This window comes from Oncorhynchus mykiss, chromosome 18, assembly GCF_013265735.2.
Source record: "Oncorhynchus mykiss isolate Arlee chromosome 18, USDA_OmykA_1.1, whole genome shotgun sequence".
Taxonomy (NCBI): domain Eukaryota; kingdom Metazoa; phylum Chordata; class Actinopteri; order Salmoniformes; family Salmonidae; genus Oncorhynchus; species Oncorhynchus mykiss.
In genome coordinates, this window is record NC_048582.1 from 46590123 (window position 1) to 46607325 (window position 17203).

At 45.3% G+C, this 17203-nt stretch overlaps 1 protein-coding gene across 1 annotated transcript in view; it reads right to left on the reverse strand.

Moving 5' to 3' along the window:
* LOC110496382 (protein FAM135B) overlaps window positions 1-17203 on the reverse strand; it is a 63413-nt gene that overhangs the window by 12665 nt on the left and 33545 nt on the right. The window contains exons 4-10 of the mRNA XM_036952943.1: window positions 14927-15081; window positions 11739-11809; window positions 10630-10803; window positions 10223-10355; window positions 4199-4352; window positions 3941-3990; window positions 2869-3024 (exon numbers count right to left, since the gene is read on the reverse strand). Coding sequence (XP_036808838.1) covers window positions 2869-3024; window positions 3941-3990; window positions 4199-4352; window positions 10223-10355; window positions 10630-10803; window positions 11739-11809; window positions 14927-15081 — 893 coding nt within the window. The remainder of the gene's footprint in view (window positions 1-2868; window positions 3025-3940; window positions 3991-4198; window positions 4353-10222; window positions 10356-10629; window positions 10804-11738; window positions 11810-14926; window positions 15082-17203) is intronic.

Sequence of the window (17203 nt, forward strand, 5' to 3'; positions counted from 1 at the left end):
GGGTTCCTGAGTTAGTTAAGAATTAACGTTCCATCATACTTAGAAAATGCCCAGTTGCCCATTATTTTGGCTAGCAGAGATCTCAGTGACTGAAAGAGGGGTCTCCAAGGAGTATAGGAGGTTTAACGTGTGTGTGTGTGTGTGTATATCTGTATCTCAGTCACAAGGGGCCTCATTTATAAACCGTGCGTACTTAGAAAATATATCCCAAAGTGTGCTTGTGCCGGTTTTCCAGAAAAAGTTAGCGTTTATGAAAAAAAATGTACGTGACAATTTCCTTTCCTCCACGCAAACTTCAGACCATGCGTACGTAGAGGAATGTTATAGTGGTTGAAGTATTGTATTGCAAGCAGGTATTTTGTGGGGGATATGATGACAGGCTTATTGATCAAATAATCACAATAACACGATGTAGCCTATTTCCTTTAGTTGGAATGTAAATAATTAGACATAGGAATCCATTTCCTATTTCTGTCTTTTAAAAAAAAAACATTGCAGAATAAATTCCTCACCTTTCGTAGCTGTGATGGGTTCACATTACTGATGGTACCAGACAACACATTACCATGCGCATCTCTAATTTAACTGGGGCTATTTAAATAGATAGGCTATGCATTTCAAGTTTGGCTGTATGTGATCCCATGAGCAGTGCGGTTTATGGCCTACAGATCATTTTAATTAGGTGAACATCAAAACACATTTTTTTTCCACATTTTGTTACGTTACAGCCTTATTCTAAAATGGATTCAATTATTTATTTGATCCTCAGCTATCTACACACAATACCTAATAATGACAAAGCGAAAAAAAGGTTTTGAGAAATATTTGCTAATGTGTAAAAAAAATTACAAATAAATACCTTATTTACATAAGTATTCAGACCCTTGGCTATGAGACTCGAAATTGTGCTCAGGAGCATCCTGTTTCCATTGATCATCCTTCAGATGTTTCTACAAATTGATTGGAGTCCACCTGTTGTATATTAAGTTGTTTGGACATGATTTGGAAAGGCACACACCTGTTTATATAAGGTCCCACAGTTGCCAGTGCATGTCAGAGCAAAAACCAAGCCATGATGTCGAAGGAATAGGCCGTAGAGCTCCGAGACAGGATTGTGTCGAGGCACAGATCTGGCAAAGGGTACCAAAAAAATTCTGTAGCATTGAAAGTCCCCAAGAACACAGTGGCCTCCATTATTCTTAAATGGAAAAAGTTTGGAAGCACCAAGACACTTCCTAGAGCTGGCCGCCCGCAATTGGGGGAGAAGGCCCTTGGTCAGGGAGGTGACCAAGAACCCGATGGTCACTCTGACAGTGCTCTAGAGTTTGCAAACATTTCTAAAAACTTGTTTTTGATTTGTCATTATGGGGTATTGTGTGTAGATTATTGACGGGGAAAAAACGATTTAATACATTTTAGAATAAAGCTGTAACGTAACAAATTGTGGAAAAAGTCAAGCGGTCTGAATATAGTGGCACTGTATGCTACTACTGTATGTAGCCCACTGTAATTTGTTTTTAGTAGCATTGACAGCATGTTCAGTTTGGGCGAAAAGTTGTTGCAAAACATTGTTGAATTAAAATGTTCTCTCTTTCAGAAACTGTCACAGTCCTTTGCCAAATACAGTAAAAATTACTACACAAAAAATGTACATTCTGCCAACACAGTAAATAGACCAGTAATTCATGTCAAATATTTGACAGTATGCATAGGCTACAGGTTTGCTGTGCGATAGGAGTGTGACATCATAAGCCTATTTAATCTCAGAGCCTATACCAAGGCAGGACAAAGAAACACAATACTCTATTGATAAACAAAACATTGAACAACAATTCATCCTTTGCATAGAAGTGTGGGTTGTTACCTACTTTTCAATTGCTTCCAATATACAATCAATCTTGCAGAATGCGGGGCACAGTTTTGCGACAGGTCTGATTTATAATGGGAAACATGCTATGTATGGCATATGTCAAGTTAATAAATCAAAATATTTTTAGACTACAAATCATTTTTAGAAATGGCACAGATATTTAGTGTGAAATTTACTGAACGGTTATAAATGAGGCCCCAGATCTCAACCCAGTTGTCGGTGTGTTCTTTACTTTGGCAGTTATATGTATGAACGATGAATATGTTAAATAATTCATGTTAAATAAAGTGTTCAATTATGTTTGACTTCTGGCATTTTGCAAATGTAATACCATGTTGACTTTGATACCATGCATTATCAGAAAAAAAATAATCCCCACTGAACTAAACCTGTCTTCTGTTTATAAAGTCAGAGCGTGACAGAGACAGAGAGTCACAAACATCAGGATAATTACAGAATAAATGTTTATTGAAATCACACCCATCCTGTGGGTGGAAGCATGAAACTAACCACTGAGGGTAAACTAACATGGAGACATACTGTGTTCATTATGATTCACACAGACAGACAGACAGGCAGACAGACAGACAGGCAGACAGACAGGCAGACAGACAGGCAGACAGACAGACAGGCAGACAGACAGGCAGACAGACAGACAGGCAGGCAGGCAGGCAGGCAGACAGACAGACAGACAGATCTGAAACTAACACTGTGAGAGACAGTTTACATTAATATGATTCATTCCAATGATTAGATGGAAATTACATTTGGGATTCTCAGATACAATGTCTATTCAAGGCATAGAGGTCTATAGGGACTAAGTTGGTGTATTTTACCTGGCAGTAATACTCTTACGCAATCTGACACACAAAACCTAATCAGAATAGTGGGCTTTGGAGAGTTCAAGACCTCGGCTTTAAAATAGATTAGAAAGAATGTATGTGATGTGTGATGTTCCTGAGGAGGTCAGGGGTTGGAGGTCAGGGGTTAGGGCTCACCCTGAGTGTGTGGTGTTCCTGGGCCAGGTGGGACAGGATATGTGTGTTGGGAACGGCAGCCTCCAGGAAGCGTGTCCACAGGGCCGACAGTTGGGAGCAGAGTTGGGTCAGGTCTCTACAGATCTGTTCTGCTACTTTCTCATGTCCCTCCTGCAGCTAGAGAAGGAGAGGAGAGAGGAGACAGACGAGGGTTAGGGTCAGCGGGTGGTGCTCGTTAGAGGGGTTAGAGGCTGGTTAGAGGTCAAAGGGCAGGTTAGGTAGAGCAGAGCTGTGTCAGGTCTCTACTGATATGTTCTGCTGCCTTCTAATGGAGGAGACAGTGGATACAGATAGTATCTATTTATATGCTCAATTAATTCATGGTATCTTAGATACTGTATATAGTAAAAGTACAGGTAACTGCCAAAATAATGGAAACACTTGAATAAATAGATATGTATATTCAAAGCAGGTGCTTCCATACAGATGTGGTTCCTGAGTTCATTAAACAATTAATATCCCATCATGTTTAAGGTCATGTATAAAAATTCTTGGCAGGCCATTATTTTGGCTGGCGTGGCTATGCCCTCATAGGATGACAATGCCCCCCTCCACAGGGCACGAGTGGTCACTGAATGGTTTGATTATTATGAAAACGATGTAAATCATATGCCATGGCCGTCTCAGTCACCAGATCTCAACTCAATTGAACACGTGTTGGCGATTCTAGAGTGGGGCCTGTGACAGTGTTTCCTACCACCATCTACAAAACACCAAATTGGGTCATTTCTCATTGAAGAATGGTGTGGCATCCCTCCAATAGAGTTCCAGACACTTGTAGAATCTATGCCGAGGTGCATTGAAGCTGTTCTGGCTTGTGGCGATCCAGCGCCCTATTAAGATGCTCTATTGTGTTGGTGTCTCCTTTATTTTGGCAGTTACCTGTATGTTGATAAAGTGAAACACTTTAATAATGGAATTGTTTTATGGAAATACTAGTCGAACATTGGAGAGGAAAGAGAACATAACTAATATAAATGTGGATACTGATCTTGGTTTTAATCAGTACTGTATGTCTCGTACACCCACCTACCTGTAGTTCTGTTCTGAGCAGCGTTAGTGTTTCTTCCACAGGAAGCTCGTCTGTGTAGAGAAAGACCAGAGAAAGATATTATAACAGCAAAGCCCGGCTCTACTCAGTCTTACACCGTATGAAGTAAACCCACTGTAAAAACAAAAATATAAAAATAAAAAAAATACAATTGAACAATAAATGATTGACTTGATTGATTGCCACAATAGACATAGCTAAATAATGAGGAAATGCTATTGTAACATGTTGTTGCCTCACCTATGTCCACCTGGTCCAGCTGTGGTATCTCCTTCATCACCGTGGTGTAGTAGGAACGTAGGCCTCTGTGTACCACCAGTAGGAGGCGACAGAGTCTACCATGCCATGTGTGAGCTCTCTGTAAACAGTTCTCACTGGGGACGTAGAAACTCCCCTGGAGGGAAGAGGGAAGAAGGAGAGGGGGAGAAGAGAGAGGATAAACACGTGGAAGAGGGGAGAGACACATGGGAGACAGGAGAGACGGAGCGACACATGGGAGACAGGAGAGACGGAGAGACAGGGGAAGAGAGAGAATAAACACATGGAAGAGGGGAGAGACACATGGGAGACAGGAGAGACACATGGGAGACAGGAGAGACACATGGGAGACAGGAGAGACACATGGGAGACAGGAGAGACACATGGGAGACAGGAGAGACACATGGGAGACAGGAGAGACACATGGGAGACAGGAGAGACACATGGGAGACAGGAGAGACACATGGGAGACAGGAGAGACACATGGGAGACAGGAGAGACAGGAGAGACACATGGGAGACAGGAGAGACACATGGGAGACAGGAGATGCGGAGAGACACATGGGAGACAGGAGAGACACATGGGAGACAGGAGAGACACATGGGAGACAGGAGAGACACATGGGAGACAGGAGAGACACATGGGAGACAGGAGAGACGGAGAGACGGGAAGAGAGAGGAGAGACACATGGGAGACAGGAGAGACACATGGGAGACAGGAGAGACGGGGAGACAGGAGAGGAGAGACACATGGGAGACAGGAGAGACGGAGAGACAGGGGAAGAGAGAGGAGAGACACATGGGAGACGAGAGAGGGAGAGACAGGGGAAGAGAGAGGAGAGACACATGGGAGACAGGAGAGACACATGGGAGACAGGAGAGACACATGGGAGACAGGAGAGACGGAGAGACAGGGGAAGAGAGAGGAGAGACACATGGGAGACAGGAGAGACACATGGGAGACAGGAGAGACGGGGAGACAGGGGAAGAGAGAGGAGAGACACATGGGAGACAGGAGAGACGGAGAGACGGGGGAAGAGAGAGGAGAGACACATGGGAGACAGGAGAGAGGGAGAGACAGGGGACGAGAGAGGAGAGACACATGGGAGACAGGAGAGACACATGGGAGACAGGAGAGACACATGGGAGACAGGAGAGACACATGGGAGACAGGAGAGACGGAGAGACACATGGGAGACAGGAGAGACACATGGGAGACAGGAGAGACGGAGAGACAGGGGAAGAGAGAGGAGAGACACATGGGAGACAGGAGAGACACATGGGAGACAGGAGAGACGGGGAGACAGGGGAAGAGAGAGGAGAGACACATGGGAGACAGGAGAGACGGGGAGACAGGGGAAGAGAGAGGAGAGACACATGGGAGACAGGAGAGACGGAGAGACAGGGGAAGAGAGAGGAGAGACACATGGGAGAGAGGGAGAGACAGGGAAAGAGAGAGGAGAGACACATGGGAGACAGGAGAGATGGAGAGACAGAGGAAGAGACCGGGAAGAAAAGAGACATGGGAAAAAATGTTGGTTACTCCATCTAGGTCAAACGATAACGAGCTGCTTTAATGACGGCCAGGTCCAGATACTGGGACTCCACAGTCTCCCCAGTAGGAACCAATGAGCTCCCTCTGTGTAGCCTTGCCATTGATCTTGGTCTGGAACAGGACTTTATTTAGGACCTTGTCTAGTGAGTTAACACCAATGTGTAAAGTCTCAGTCACCACATGAGGTTTTGGACTCAGGCAGCTCCTAAACATAGCTTGGTACCCAGTAGTAAAACAACATTGATGTGGACGTGGTACTGGAAGATATAGAAGACATGACCCTACAGTAGTTGTATGACCTTTAACATGTCCTGTGGACAGGAACTAACTAACCTCACACTACCCAGTAACCACCAACTACCCAGACATCAGTAACAATCACTGGTGATGTTTCATTCAACATATATTAGACTGGGAAGGTAATGGATTGAAAGCTTAGCCAACCTGTTCATCAATGTCACTGTACTACCATTTTAAGGAAAGTATTTATTAGTAGTAATTCCTATTTCTCACCAGCAGGTGGATCTCTAACCGCAAACCCACAGCACTTTCACCTCTGACACTGAACCAGTCCCAACACACACAGGCCCCAGCCCCTTGGGATGCCAGCGCCTGGCCTCTGTCACTGTTTTCTGGACAGGGTCCATCTTCCTGTGACTGGCTGGCTGTTCTGGCTGCTTTGGCAGTTTTGTTTTAAAGATATATAATGATGGGGTATGTTTGGATAATGCCTTTGTATGTGTGTGAGTTTTAAAGGCATGTAATATTGGTGTATGTGTGTGAGTTTTAAAGGCATGTAATACTGGTGTATGTGTGTGAGTTTTAAAGGCATGTGATATTGGTGTATGTGTGTGAGTTTTAAAGGCATGTAATACTGGTGTATGTGTGTGTGCACTATAATTTACCTTGGGGCAGTAAAGCGCAGTGCCCTATCATCATAGCTCTACTCTGCTCTGTAATAACAGATAATACTTCTGGATCCTCCACAACCAGGAAGGAACATCTGTATGTTTACTTTCATAGTTCCTTTGACCTTTATAGTGGCATACTGGGATATGGGGGTTGTAACATGGAACACCTCCAGGGGTAAAAATGAAAAATAGCTATTTCTGTCACTATGAACGCAGTCATTATCCCCCTCCCCCACAAAGCAAAACTATTTTTTCCCCTCACTGACAAGTCTAAGAGTCTCAACACACTTCACTCCATCGATCGACATCTGAGCATGTGCATGGGCGGAATCCGATTTTTGGGAGCAAACTTTTGTCCACATCGTCATTGCGTTCCACCCAGAGAGGAAGTCTGCCTTGTGTAGTGTATATCTACCAGGGGGCTTGGGGTGCCAGAGTAGCTTACCAAGCAAGACGGGCCGAGGCAATCTTTGTGTAAATACAGTATATTTCTTATGCGAAGTAACCTTGTTTGGATACTGTATTACAGTCTTCTTAAGTCCTAATTGTCAGCACCAGCCACATGCAAAGCTGACTGTCTGTTACAGGAACACAAGGCTGAGTACACAGGTTACACGCTGGATCTGATGGCTGCTGCAGTGCACCGTGGGATACGTAGTTACAGGGGGTCCATCTGCTCCGACAGAAACAGAACTCAGAGTTACAAAACAATGACATGAATGGGAATTCCTGCTCTAGTAATTATATTTCTATGGCTCACTCTACATCTACATACAACAGGAACAGGGGACAAGCCAGCAGCTTGTCAGGCAGACAGGCTGGTAAACATATCAGGGCAGGTCTCTCTCTCGAAAAGGCCTGAGACCGTGTGCTTTCAGTATCTGAAGGTATCCTGCCTCTTGCTCTTGCATTGGTACCTGACATTCTCAACCACCCCACGAGGGTCCAAGAGGAGTGTCTCCCTCAGAAAATCTTTATCGCCTCTGATATTGCTGAGATACACATTTTTATACCAATGAGGAAATGGGAACGATGTAAAGAAAGTCCACATCCATGTTCTGCCCACCACAAGAGGCAGCACCACTATAATTCAGCTGACATCAACACAATTTTCCAACGACACGTGTCCAGATTGTGCAATAACAACACTCTTAATAATGAATGAAGAAAGAGTGTGGAAAAGCTGTGGCAGTATAAATAGGGTAGTGCTGAAAATGTGCTTATACCCTCCAGGTAGAAAGCCTTACATAAATAAGGGGTTTGAAGAGAGGAGAAAGGGAGAGAAGGATGGCACTCACACACACACATGCACACACACACACACTGTGCTCTGTACACATTTCTCCTGCAGGTAAGCTACGTGGCGGTTGGAGGAGTACTCATTAAGGGGATCAAACACCGCCCCCCGCCCGGCTAAATGCAGTGCTTATTAAAGTTCCCTGTTGGAGGCGCTGTATAAAACCCATGAACAGGGGGGCCGAGCCCGGTGTGTGTAACCCATGAACAAGGGGGCTAAACCGAGAGGAGGGGCTATGAGGGGGACAACCCAGCTCTCATTAAGATTTAGTGCTCAGTCTGTGACATCCGTCCACAGGGCCAAAGGGCTGGATCAGGGTGTGTGTATGAGGCACATGTTGGTGTGAGCAACAGCTTTTGCAATCACAGTAGCGACCTACGCCGGATAAGACTAGTGAAAAGTAGCTGCTCTGCCGGAGGAGGACAACCATACCGTTATCACTGACACACTTTACACAGACCTCATACAAACACACACCTCAATCACACACTTTACAAAGACCTCATACAAACACACACACACCTCAAACACACACTTTACACAGACCTGATACAAACACACACACACACCTCAAACACACGCTTTACACAGACCTCATACAAACACACACACACACCTCAAACACACACCCTCACACACAGACTTTACACAGACCTCATACAAACACACACACACCTCAAACACACGCTTTACACAGACCTCATACAAACACACACACACACCTCAAACACACGCTTTACACAGACCTCATACAAACACACACACACACCTCAAACACACACTTTACACAGACCTCATACAAACACACACACACACCTCAAACACACATTTTACACAGACCTCATACAAACACACACCCACCTCAAACACACACCCTCACACACACACTTTACACAGACCTCATACAAACACACACACACCTCAAACACACACCTCCAGAAGCGCGAGAGACGTGAGTGGTGTCTGTGGTTGATGCATCCAGCGAAGCACTTTCTCTGACTTCCCACAGCTCTCGGGCCACTAAATGAGCCCTTAACATGTGGAAACCATCCCTAATGGCTACTATTATCCTTAGCCCTGTAGTCCACAGGCAGATGAGAAGCCTTATGACACCATATTTACTGCTGAGAGCAGAGTAAGCTGCTGGGGGGGGGGGGGGGGGGCGGCTCATAACAGTGGCTGGAACGGAGCAAATGGAATGTTATCATACACCTGGAAACCATGGAAACCATGCGTTTGATCTGTTTGATACCATTCCACTGATTCCACTCCGGCCACGACCACGAGCTCGTCCTCCCCAATTAAGGTGCCACCAACCTCCTGTGACTGAGAGCTGCTGTCCTTTCTCCTCCAGACGCCAGGCCACAGTCGCTCAGCTGGTCTCAGTGTCCTGCTAGCCTCGGGCCGCGTCCGAAAAGGAACCCCCAAAATGCACTGCTTTTGAACAGCATCTTGGGTTCCGGTCCAAAGTAGAGCACTATATAAGGAATAAGGTGTTCTTTATATGCAGCCTCGGTGTCCTGCGAGCCTGGTCTGGCCACGTGGGTTAATGAGACATTAATAGGGACGCAGCCTCAGTGTCCTGCGAGCCTGGTCTGGCCACGTGGGTTAATGAGACATTAATAGGGACGCAGCCTCAGTGTCCTGCGAGCCTGGTCTGGCCACGTGGGTTAATGAGACATTAATAGGGACGCAGCCTCAGTGTCCTGCGAGCCTGGTCTGGCCAAGTGGGTTAATGAGACATTAATAGGGACGCAGCCTCAGTGTCCTGCGAGCCTGGTCTGGCCACGTGGGTTAATGAGACATTAATAGGGACGCAGCCTCAGTGTCCTGCGAGCCTGGTCTGGCCACGTGGGTTAATGAGACATTAATAGGGACGCAGCCTCAGTGTCCTGCGAGCCTGGTCTGGCCACGTGGGTTAATGAGACATTAATAGGGACGCAGCCTCAGTGTCCTGCGAGCCTGGTCTGGCCACGTGGGATAATGAGACATTAATAGGGACGCAGCCTCAGTGTCCACCCTCTCTGTCTCTAATACTTCTAGAGGGACCTATTGGACGGAGGGAGCGATCTCATCTTCAGTGTGAACTCTGTGGGCCACTTTCCCATGTTCAGGTTGCCATTTGAGTATTACTAGTCAAGGACTAGGCTTGTTGGTGTTGACCATTTACTGTCCTCTGTAAGGTTTATTGAGAAACCATGTACTCATGCACTTACAATACAGTTTGACTTGATTTGACTGTACCTCTGTGATTACAGGTTTGCAGTATCCAGCCCCAAACATCAGGTTCTCCATGGACACCCCCATGGCTGACGGGTCAGTACCGTTCTCTGGGGAGCCCTTTCCCAGCCAGGAACCCTTCCCTGTATGGGCAAAGCTATGGAGAGAGCGAGAGAGAGAAGAGCAGTTAGTCATTATGTAATTCAGTTCTGGTGTAATCATGGAAAAGAATGGCTGAACATTCAGGTTAAGATTTTGGCAAGTGGATTCATCAAGTGTTTGAAAAACAACTTATTCAAGTAGCAGGCCAGTGGATGCACTCTCAGAGCAGGTTGCCAAACTAAACCCATTCTAACAGGGGAGGAGATACGTGGTGTGAGAGCTAAGACAGTGTGACATGTACACACACAAAGACACACACGCAGCGTTACCTGATGAGTGGTTGATGCAAGGCCACCAAGGATGCGTGTATGGAGACAGAGACGACGGACAGGTGGAAGTAGTCGAACATGACAGGTACATGGTGGTGGAGACCGCTCCTGGGGTGGAAGTGGAGACCCAGGGTTCTACTGCTGATGACTGGGACTGTCACGATGTCCCCTAACCTAGAGACAACACAGTTAGCAGCTAACCCCGCCTGAGAACAACAGCAGAGAGAGGCCATGCCAGAACAGTATACAGTTACAACATCATGCCAAAGACTGTGGATGCCAGTTTAAAATACATTGTGCAAACTATTACCCATTTAAAGGACATCATGTAATGGGTTATCATCCAGTTAGGACAATAGACATTTCAAGAAAGCACACCGGTGTGGTGAACAAATGAATCTCCCTCTGGGGCAATAACGTTGAAACTTGAACATGGTAATACTCTTCACACACTAACACCGGGTGACTCCGAATGGCACAAGTTCTGAGCAGCAGAGTCTGAGAAGTTGTACGCGCTCCAAATGGGATGTTTAATGAGCCCTCCAGGACACATTACAAGTCATCTATCACCTGTCGGTGGCCTACAGTAACTGTCGAGCTACTGTGCAGAGCCACAGCACATACACGCACACGTTGGACGTTGGAGTGACAGCATTCAACAGTAACTCATCCTTTATTACACACACACACACACACACACACACACACACAGACACACACACTCACACAGACACACACACTCACTCACACACACACACACTCACACACACACACTCAGACAGACAGACAAATACACACGTGCACAGAGTCACACTCATACAAATGTGCACACGCATGCACAACACATGCAAGTCTGCACAGAGACGTGGGTAAAGTAGTGTTTTTAATTGACTAGTGTTTTTTCCTGACAGTGCAGTCTGTCAGTCTGTTAGAGCCAGAGGCTTTTCACTGGCAGGACATTATTAAGACCTGGGCCTCAGCACTACTAACTTAGGGCCTCTCACAACTGACAGGACATATGGGGGAGGGGGGAAAGGAGGAGAGATGGGGAGAAGGTGAAAAGAAAAGTGCCAGAGAAAAGGGAGTATGTAGCCGAGGGTTTAACGTACTGTTGCTCGTTGTCTGTGAAGTGAAGGTCCAGCTTCAACTGAAAGTCCACTTCACTCAGAGCCTCTTCCACCTGTCAGAACAAAAGCACAGTCACAATATCAACAAGACTGGATCAACTAGAATTAGACAAATCAGCAATGAAATTCAATGGGTATAGAAAATAAATGGTGTAAAACCATACCAGTGTAACAACACTATCGTGAGACTTTAAACCATGAGCAGCTGTTAATGTGTGTATGTATAGTGTTGGCATTAGTATCTCTACTGTGTCATCTGTCTGGTTACGCTGTAGACTGAACAGTATGGTTCCTATCATTATGAAGGTAAAAGGCAGGTAGTTGGATTTGGGATAGGGTAATCAATTTAACCCTATTTGAATAAAGCAGTGGAAAACAAAAAAGCCATACACTACTAAAGAGTACGCCGTTGAGAGAAATTAAGAATCATTTGGAAGAAATCTCTCCCTACTGTATCTCTCCCTACTGTATCTCTCAGTTATTTTCACACATCCTACTTCTCTCTCTCCCACTCTCTCCTCTCTCTCTCCCCCTCTCTCTCTTCTCTCACTCTCTCTCTACACCATCTCGCTCATCTCTCTCTCCTCTCTCTCTCACCCTCTCTCTTTCTCTCTCTCTCCTCTGTCTCTCCTCTGTCACACTCTCCCCCTCTCTCTCCTCTCTCATTCTCTCCTCTCCCTCTCCCTCTCCCACTCTCTCCTCTAGCTTGCTCTCTCGATCTCTCCTCTCTCTCTCACTCTCTCTCTATACCATCTCACTCGTCTCTCTCTCCTCTCTCTCTCACCCTCTCTCTTTCTCTCTCTCTCTCCTCTGTCTCTCCTCTCTCACACTCTCCCCCTCTCTCTCCTCTCTTATTCTCTCCTCTCCCTCTCCCTCTCCCACTCTCTCCTCTAGCTTACTCTCTCTATCTCTCCTCTCTCTCTCACTCTCTCTCTCCTCTCTCTCCCCCTTTTTCTCCTCTGTCTTGCTCTCTCTCCCCTCTATCTCTCCCTGTCTCTCTCTTCTCTCACTCTCTCTCTACACCATCTCTCTCGTCTCTCTCCTCTCTCTCACCCTCTCTCTCCCTCTCTCTCTCCTTTGTCTCTCCTCTCTCACACTCTCTCCTCTCTCATTCTCTCCTCTCCCTCTCCCACTCTCTCTTCTAGCTTACTCTCTCTATCTCTCCTCTCTCTCTCTCACTCTCTCTCTCCTCTCTCTCCCCCTTTTTCTCCTCTCTCTTGCTCTCTCTCTCCTCTATCTCTCCCTGTCTCTCTCCTCTCTCTCGTGCTCTCTCTCTTCTTTCTCTGGCTACCTCCCTCTCGCTCTCATCTCACTCTCTTTGTTGTTATCTCTCTACAGCAAGCACACACACACACAAACAGACACACACACACACACACACACACACACACACACACACACACACACACACAAATACAAACACACACACAAATACACAACATGCCCTGTGTAGCAGAACAAGCAGCATTGTCAAATCCTATTGATATTCTGATTGGATAAACACACACACTGGGGAAATCGAGTTATATTTTGTCCTTCTTATCAGAGTGAGGGAAGAAGAGGGAAGGAGAGCGAGAGAGACAAAGAGATAGAGAATTAGTGAGAGAGAGGTGGAGGAGAGGGGGAGAGGGAGAGAGGGGGGAAAGATAGAGAAAGGGGGGAAAGAGAGAGAGGGGAAAGAGAGGAATGAGAGGGAGGGAGAGAGAGAGCGGGGGTAGAAGGGGAGAGGGAAAAAGGGAGTAAGAGAGAGCGATAGACAGAGAGAGAAAAGGGGATGTCTGAAATCTGATCGACGTTCCAGCCGACAGCCTCTCTCTCACCACCTTTGCATAAATAATGTGTCATACATTTAACGAAAAAAATCTAAATTTAGGAGACCTCAAAGGTAGGTAACCGACGTTAAAATAAATAAATTAGATGAGTTGACATGCCATGTAGCCAATAAGCTGATGATTCTATCAGTCACATTCTGACTGAACCAGGGTTCCTGTTTAACTCTGTAGGTTAGATTGTAGGTAAGAGGTACAGTGCATTTGGAAAGTATTCCGACCCCTTGACTGATTCCACATTTTGTTAAGTTACAGGCTTATATTAAAACAGATTACATTTTTTTTCCCTCATCAATCTACACACAATACCCCATAATATTTTGCTAATTTATTACATATAAAAACAAAAATACCTTATTTACATAAGTATTCAGACCCTTTGCTATGAGACTCAAAATTGCGCTCAGTTGCATCCTTTTTCCATGAATCATCCTTGAGTTGTGGTGAATTAAATTGATTGGACATTATTTGAAAAGGCACACACCTGGTCTATATAAGTTTACAGTGCACGTCAGAGCAAAAACCAAGCCATGAGGTCGAAGGAACTGTCCGTAGACCACCGAAACACGATTGTGTCGATGCACATATCTGGGGAAGGGTACAAAAAACTTCTACAGCATAGAAGTTCCCCAAGAACACAGTGGCCTCCATCATTCTTAAATGGAATATTTTTGGAACCACCAAGACTCTCAAGCTGGCCACTCGGCCAAACTGAGCAATTGGGGGAGAAGGCCCTTGGTCAGGGATATGACCAAGAACCCGATGGTCAATCTGACAGTGCTCTAGAATCCCTCTGTGGAGATGGGAGAAACTTCCAGAAGGACAGTTGTCCCCAAGAAGACTCAAGGATGTAATCTCTGCCAAAGGTGTTTCAACAAAGTACTGAGTAAAGTGTCTGAATACTTATGTAAATGTGATATTTCAGTTTGAATATTTTTTTTATTAGCAAACATTTCCTCCAAAAACATGTTTGTGCTTTGTCCTTACGGGGTACTGTGTGTAGACTGATGAGGAATTTAGTTTGTAACGTGACAAAATGTGGAACAAGTCGAAGGGTGTGAATGCTTTCCGAAGGCGCTGTAGCACAGTCCAATATGCAAACATTCCATTCCAGCTAAACAATGGATGTGTAGCGTTTTGCAAAACAAATTGCTGAATTAAAAACCTGCGAACGGTAATATTTTACACACACATATGAAGGTACCAATAAGGTATCATTTCTGAGGAAAAAACACAAATGTGAAAAATTTGTTGGATATAGCATTTTGGAAATAAACTGTTTAAAGGGGTTACATTGAGCTAGTGTGATTGTGTGTGTGTGTGTGTGTGTGTGTGTCTCACCCTCTCCCCATCCAGCAATAGGTGGACCTTGAAGAGCATGCGGTCATCGACGTTGACCTCTTCGTTCCTGTAGAGGATCTGGAAGATCCGACTGAACACCGTAGTGTCCTCATGTACCCCATCATGGACCCCCGCAGAGCTGAAACTACAGTCACCTGGGGGGGAGGGAGGGCAGAGAGCATCAGCAGATACCCTCGTCGTCATCGTCTGCCGATACGCAGACGAGGTGCTATATTTTTTGAGAGTCAGCTGGGGGTCTCAATTTACTGTTGGGAGTTAGAATAGTGGAATACACAAGGTGCAATTTTGACATGTAGTTGTGCATCAGCACTCTTGTTATGTCAGTCACTGACAGTCACTCACTTAGTCCATGTCAGCTAACATTCTATAGATTGCTAGGTAACTTAGTCTAGCCAGCTATCTAAACCTTGTAGTAATCAGGGCTGAATTACTGAATTACTTACCGGGCAAGCAAGGCACGTGCCCAGGGGCCCTGAGCCCTGAGCCCCTGGGAGCCCACATTGATTTTATTAGTCACTCTCACTCAGATATCACATGAACCTGGTTTAAGTCATGGCAAAATTGCTGGGAACTACTGTAGCTTTTAAAACTGCAAAATGCTCTCTCTGCCCATGGCAAAATTTGTAGAATTGCATGACATTAGTTTTAATTAAAACTGCAAAATCCTCTCTCTGCCCATGGCTAAATTAGTAGAATTGCATGACATTAGTTTTAATTAAAACTGCAAAATCCCTCAAAGTGGTGGGGTCCCCCGACCAGATCTGGCTTCGGGCCCCCAAAGCCTCGAGGCGTCCCTGATCATCATCATACATGACAAACACATCAACTTTCCCATCACTTTCATTTCATGTCCTCCACATACTGTAACTGAGACTCAGAAGCAGTGACTATTGCATAGCTGAATGGATAAATATACAATCTGACATTTCTCTGGGTATCAAAATAAATGGTTTTCCATTACATTTCCATATAGTCAGTGGTGTTTTCTGCTTGTTCCTGAAAAGTAGCTGTGAGGATCTGCTGGATGTGCAGCTGTGATAGGCCTTTGAAGGAAGCATCTCACTGAGGTGCTCTCCTTTTATCTACCTCGACATGCACTCTACACCCCCTCCTCTCTCTCTCTCCCTCCCTCGGTTTCTCTGTTTCTTCTCCCTGTTCTCCCCTTCTCTCCCTCTCTCGGCAGCCCTCTCCAGAAAGAACAGTCGCTTCAACCAGCACGAGTAGCAGGCTATTTTGTACAACATTTAGATTTAGTGAAAGAATGTTGTGTTTTGGCAGCCTGATGTGATACTGCAAGCGCAAATAGTCTTATTTAATTCCAAACCAATCATAGCCTGGCTGTTACAGAGGAACAGTCCGTTTGTCAACAGAGTTGTAATGAGGGTGAATGCTCAGTGCTCCCGGCCAATCTAAACACACAGCATCTCTAGTTCTGCTCTACAGGGATAGAGGGAGAGGAACTAGCAAGGCATTAACGAGGCTTCACTGAGACTCCTCCTTGTGATAATGAGGTACTAATCAAGTTATCAATCAAAATACTGTACATCGTTTACACGTTCTGGCACTACATGTGATTTAAAGGAATACCATTACTTGTGTACGCAATCAATGGGCTCTTGTTCTAAAGCAACATACAGGAGTTACAGGGAGCTTCCCCTGTGTTAGACCCTCCAACTTTAAACCTTCAACCACTGTGCCTCTGCACCAGAAGTGACCGGCTCACTGCTGCACATACACTCACTATCGCTTTCTTTTCTCTCGCTCTCAACTCCATTCAATATCATTCAATTCAACTCAAAGGGCTTCATTGCCATGGGAAACATATGTTTACATGGCCAAAGCAAGTTCAATGGATAATCAAAAGTGAAATAAACACTCGTTTACCAGAATAATAAAATCATTTCAAATGTCATGTGTCTATATACAGTGTTTTAGCCGTGTGCAAATAGTTAAAGTACAAAAGGGGAAATAAATAAATATGGGTTGTATTTACAGTGGTGTTTGTTCTTCACTGGTTGCCCTTGTATCTCTCTCTTTCCCTCTCTCTCTCTCGCTCTCTTTCTTTCTCAATCTCTCACTCTCTCTTTCGCTCACTCTTTTGCTCCTTCTACCCTCTTTTTTCTCTCTCTAGTCCCTATCCCCTCTCTCTCTCTCTCTCTCTCTCTCTCTCTCTCTCTCTCTCTCTTTCTCAGATATTCTCCTACTGTTTGTGTGACATAATACCTTTATAGTTAAGCTCCTGTAAGGAGGCAGCAG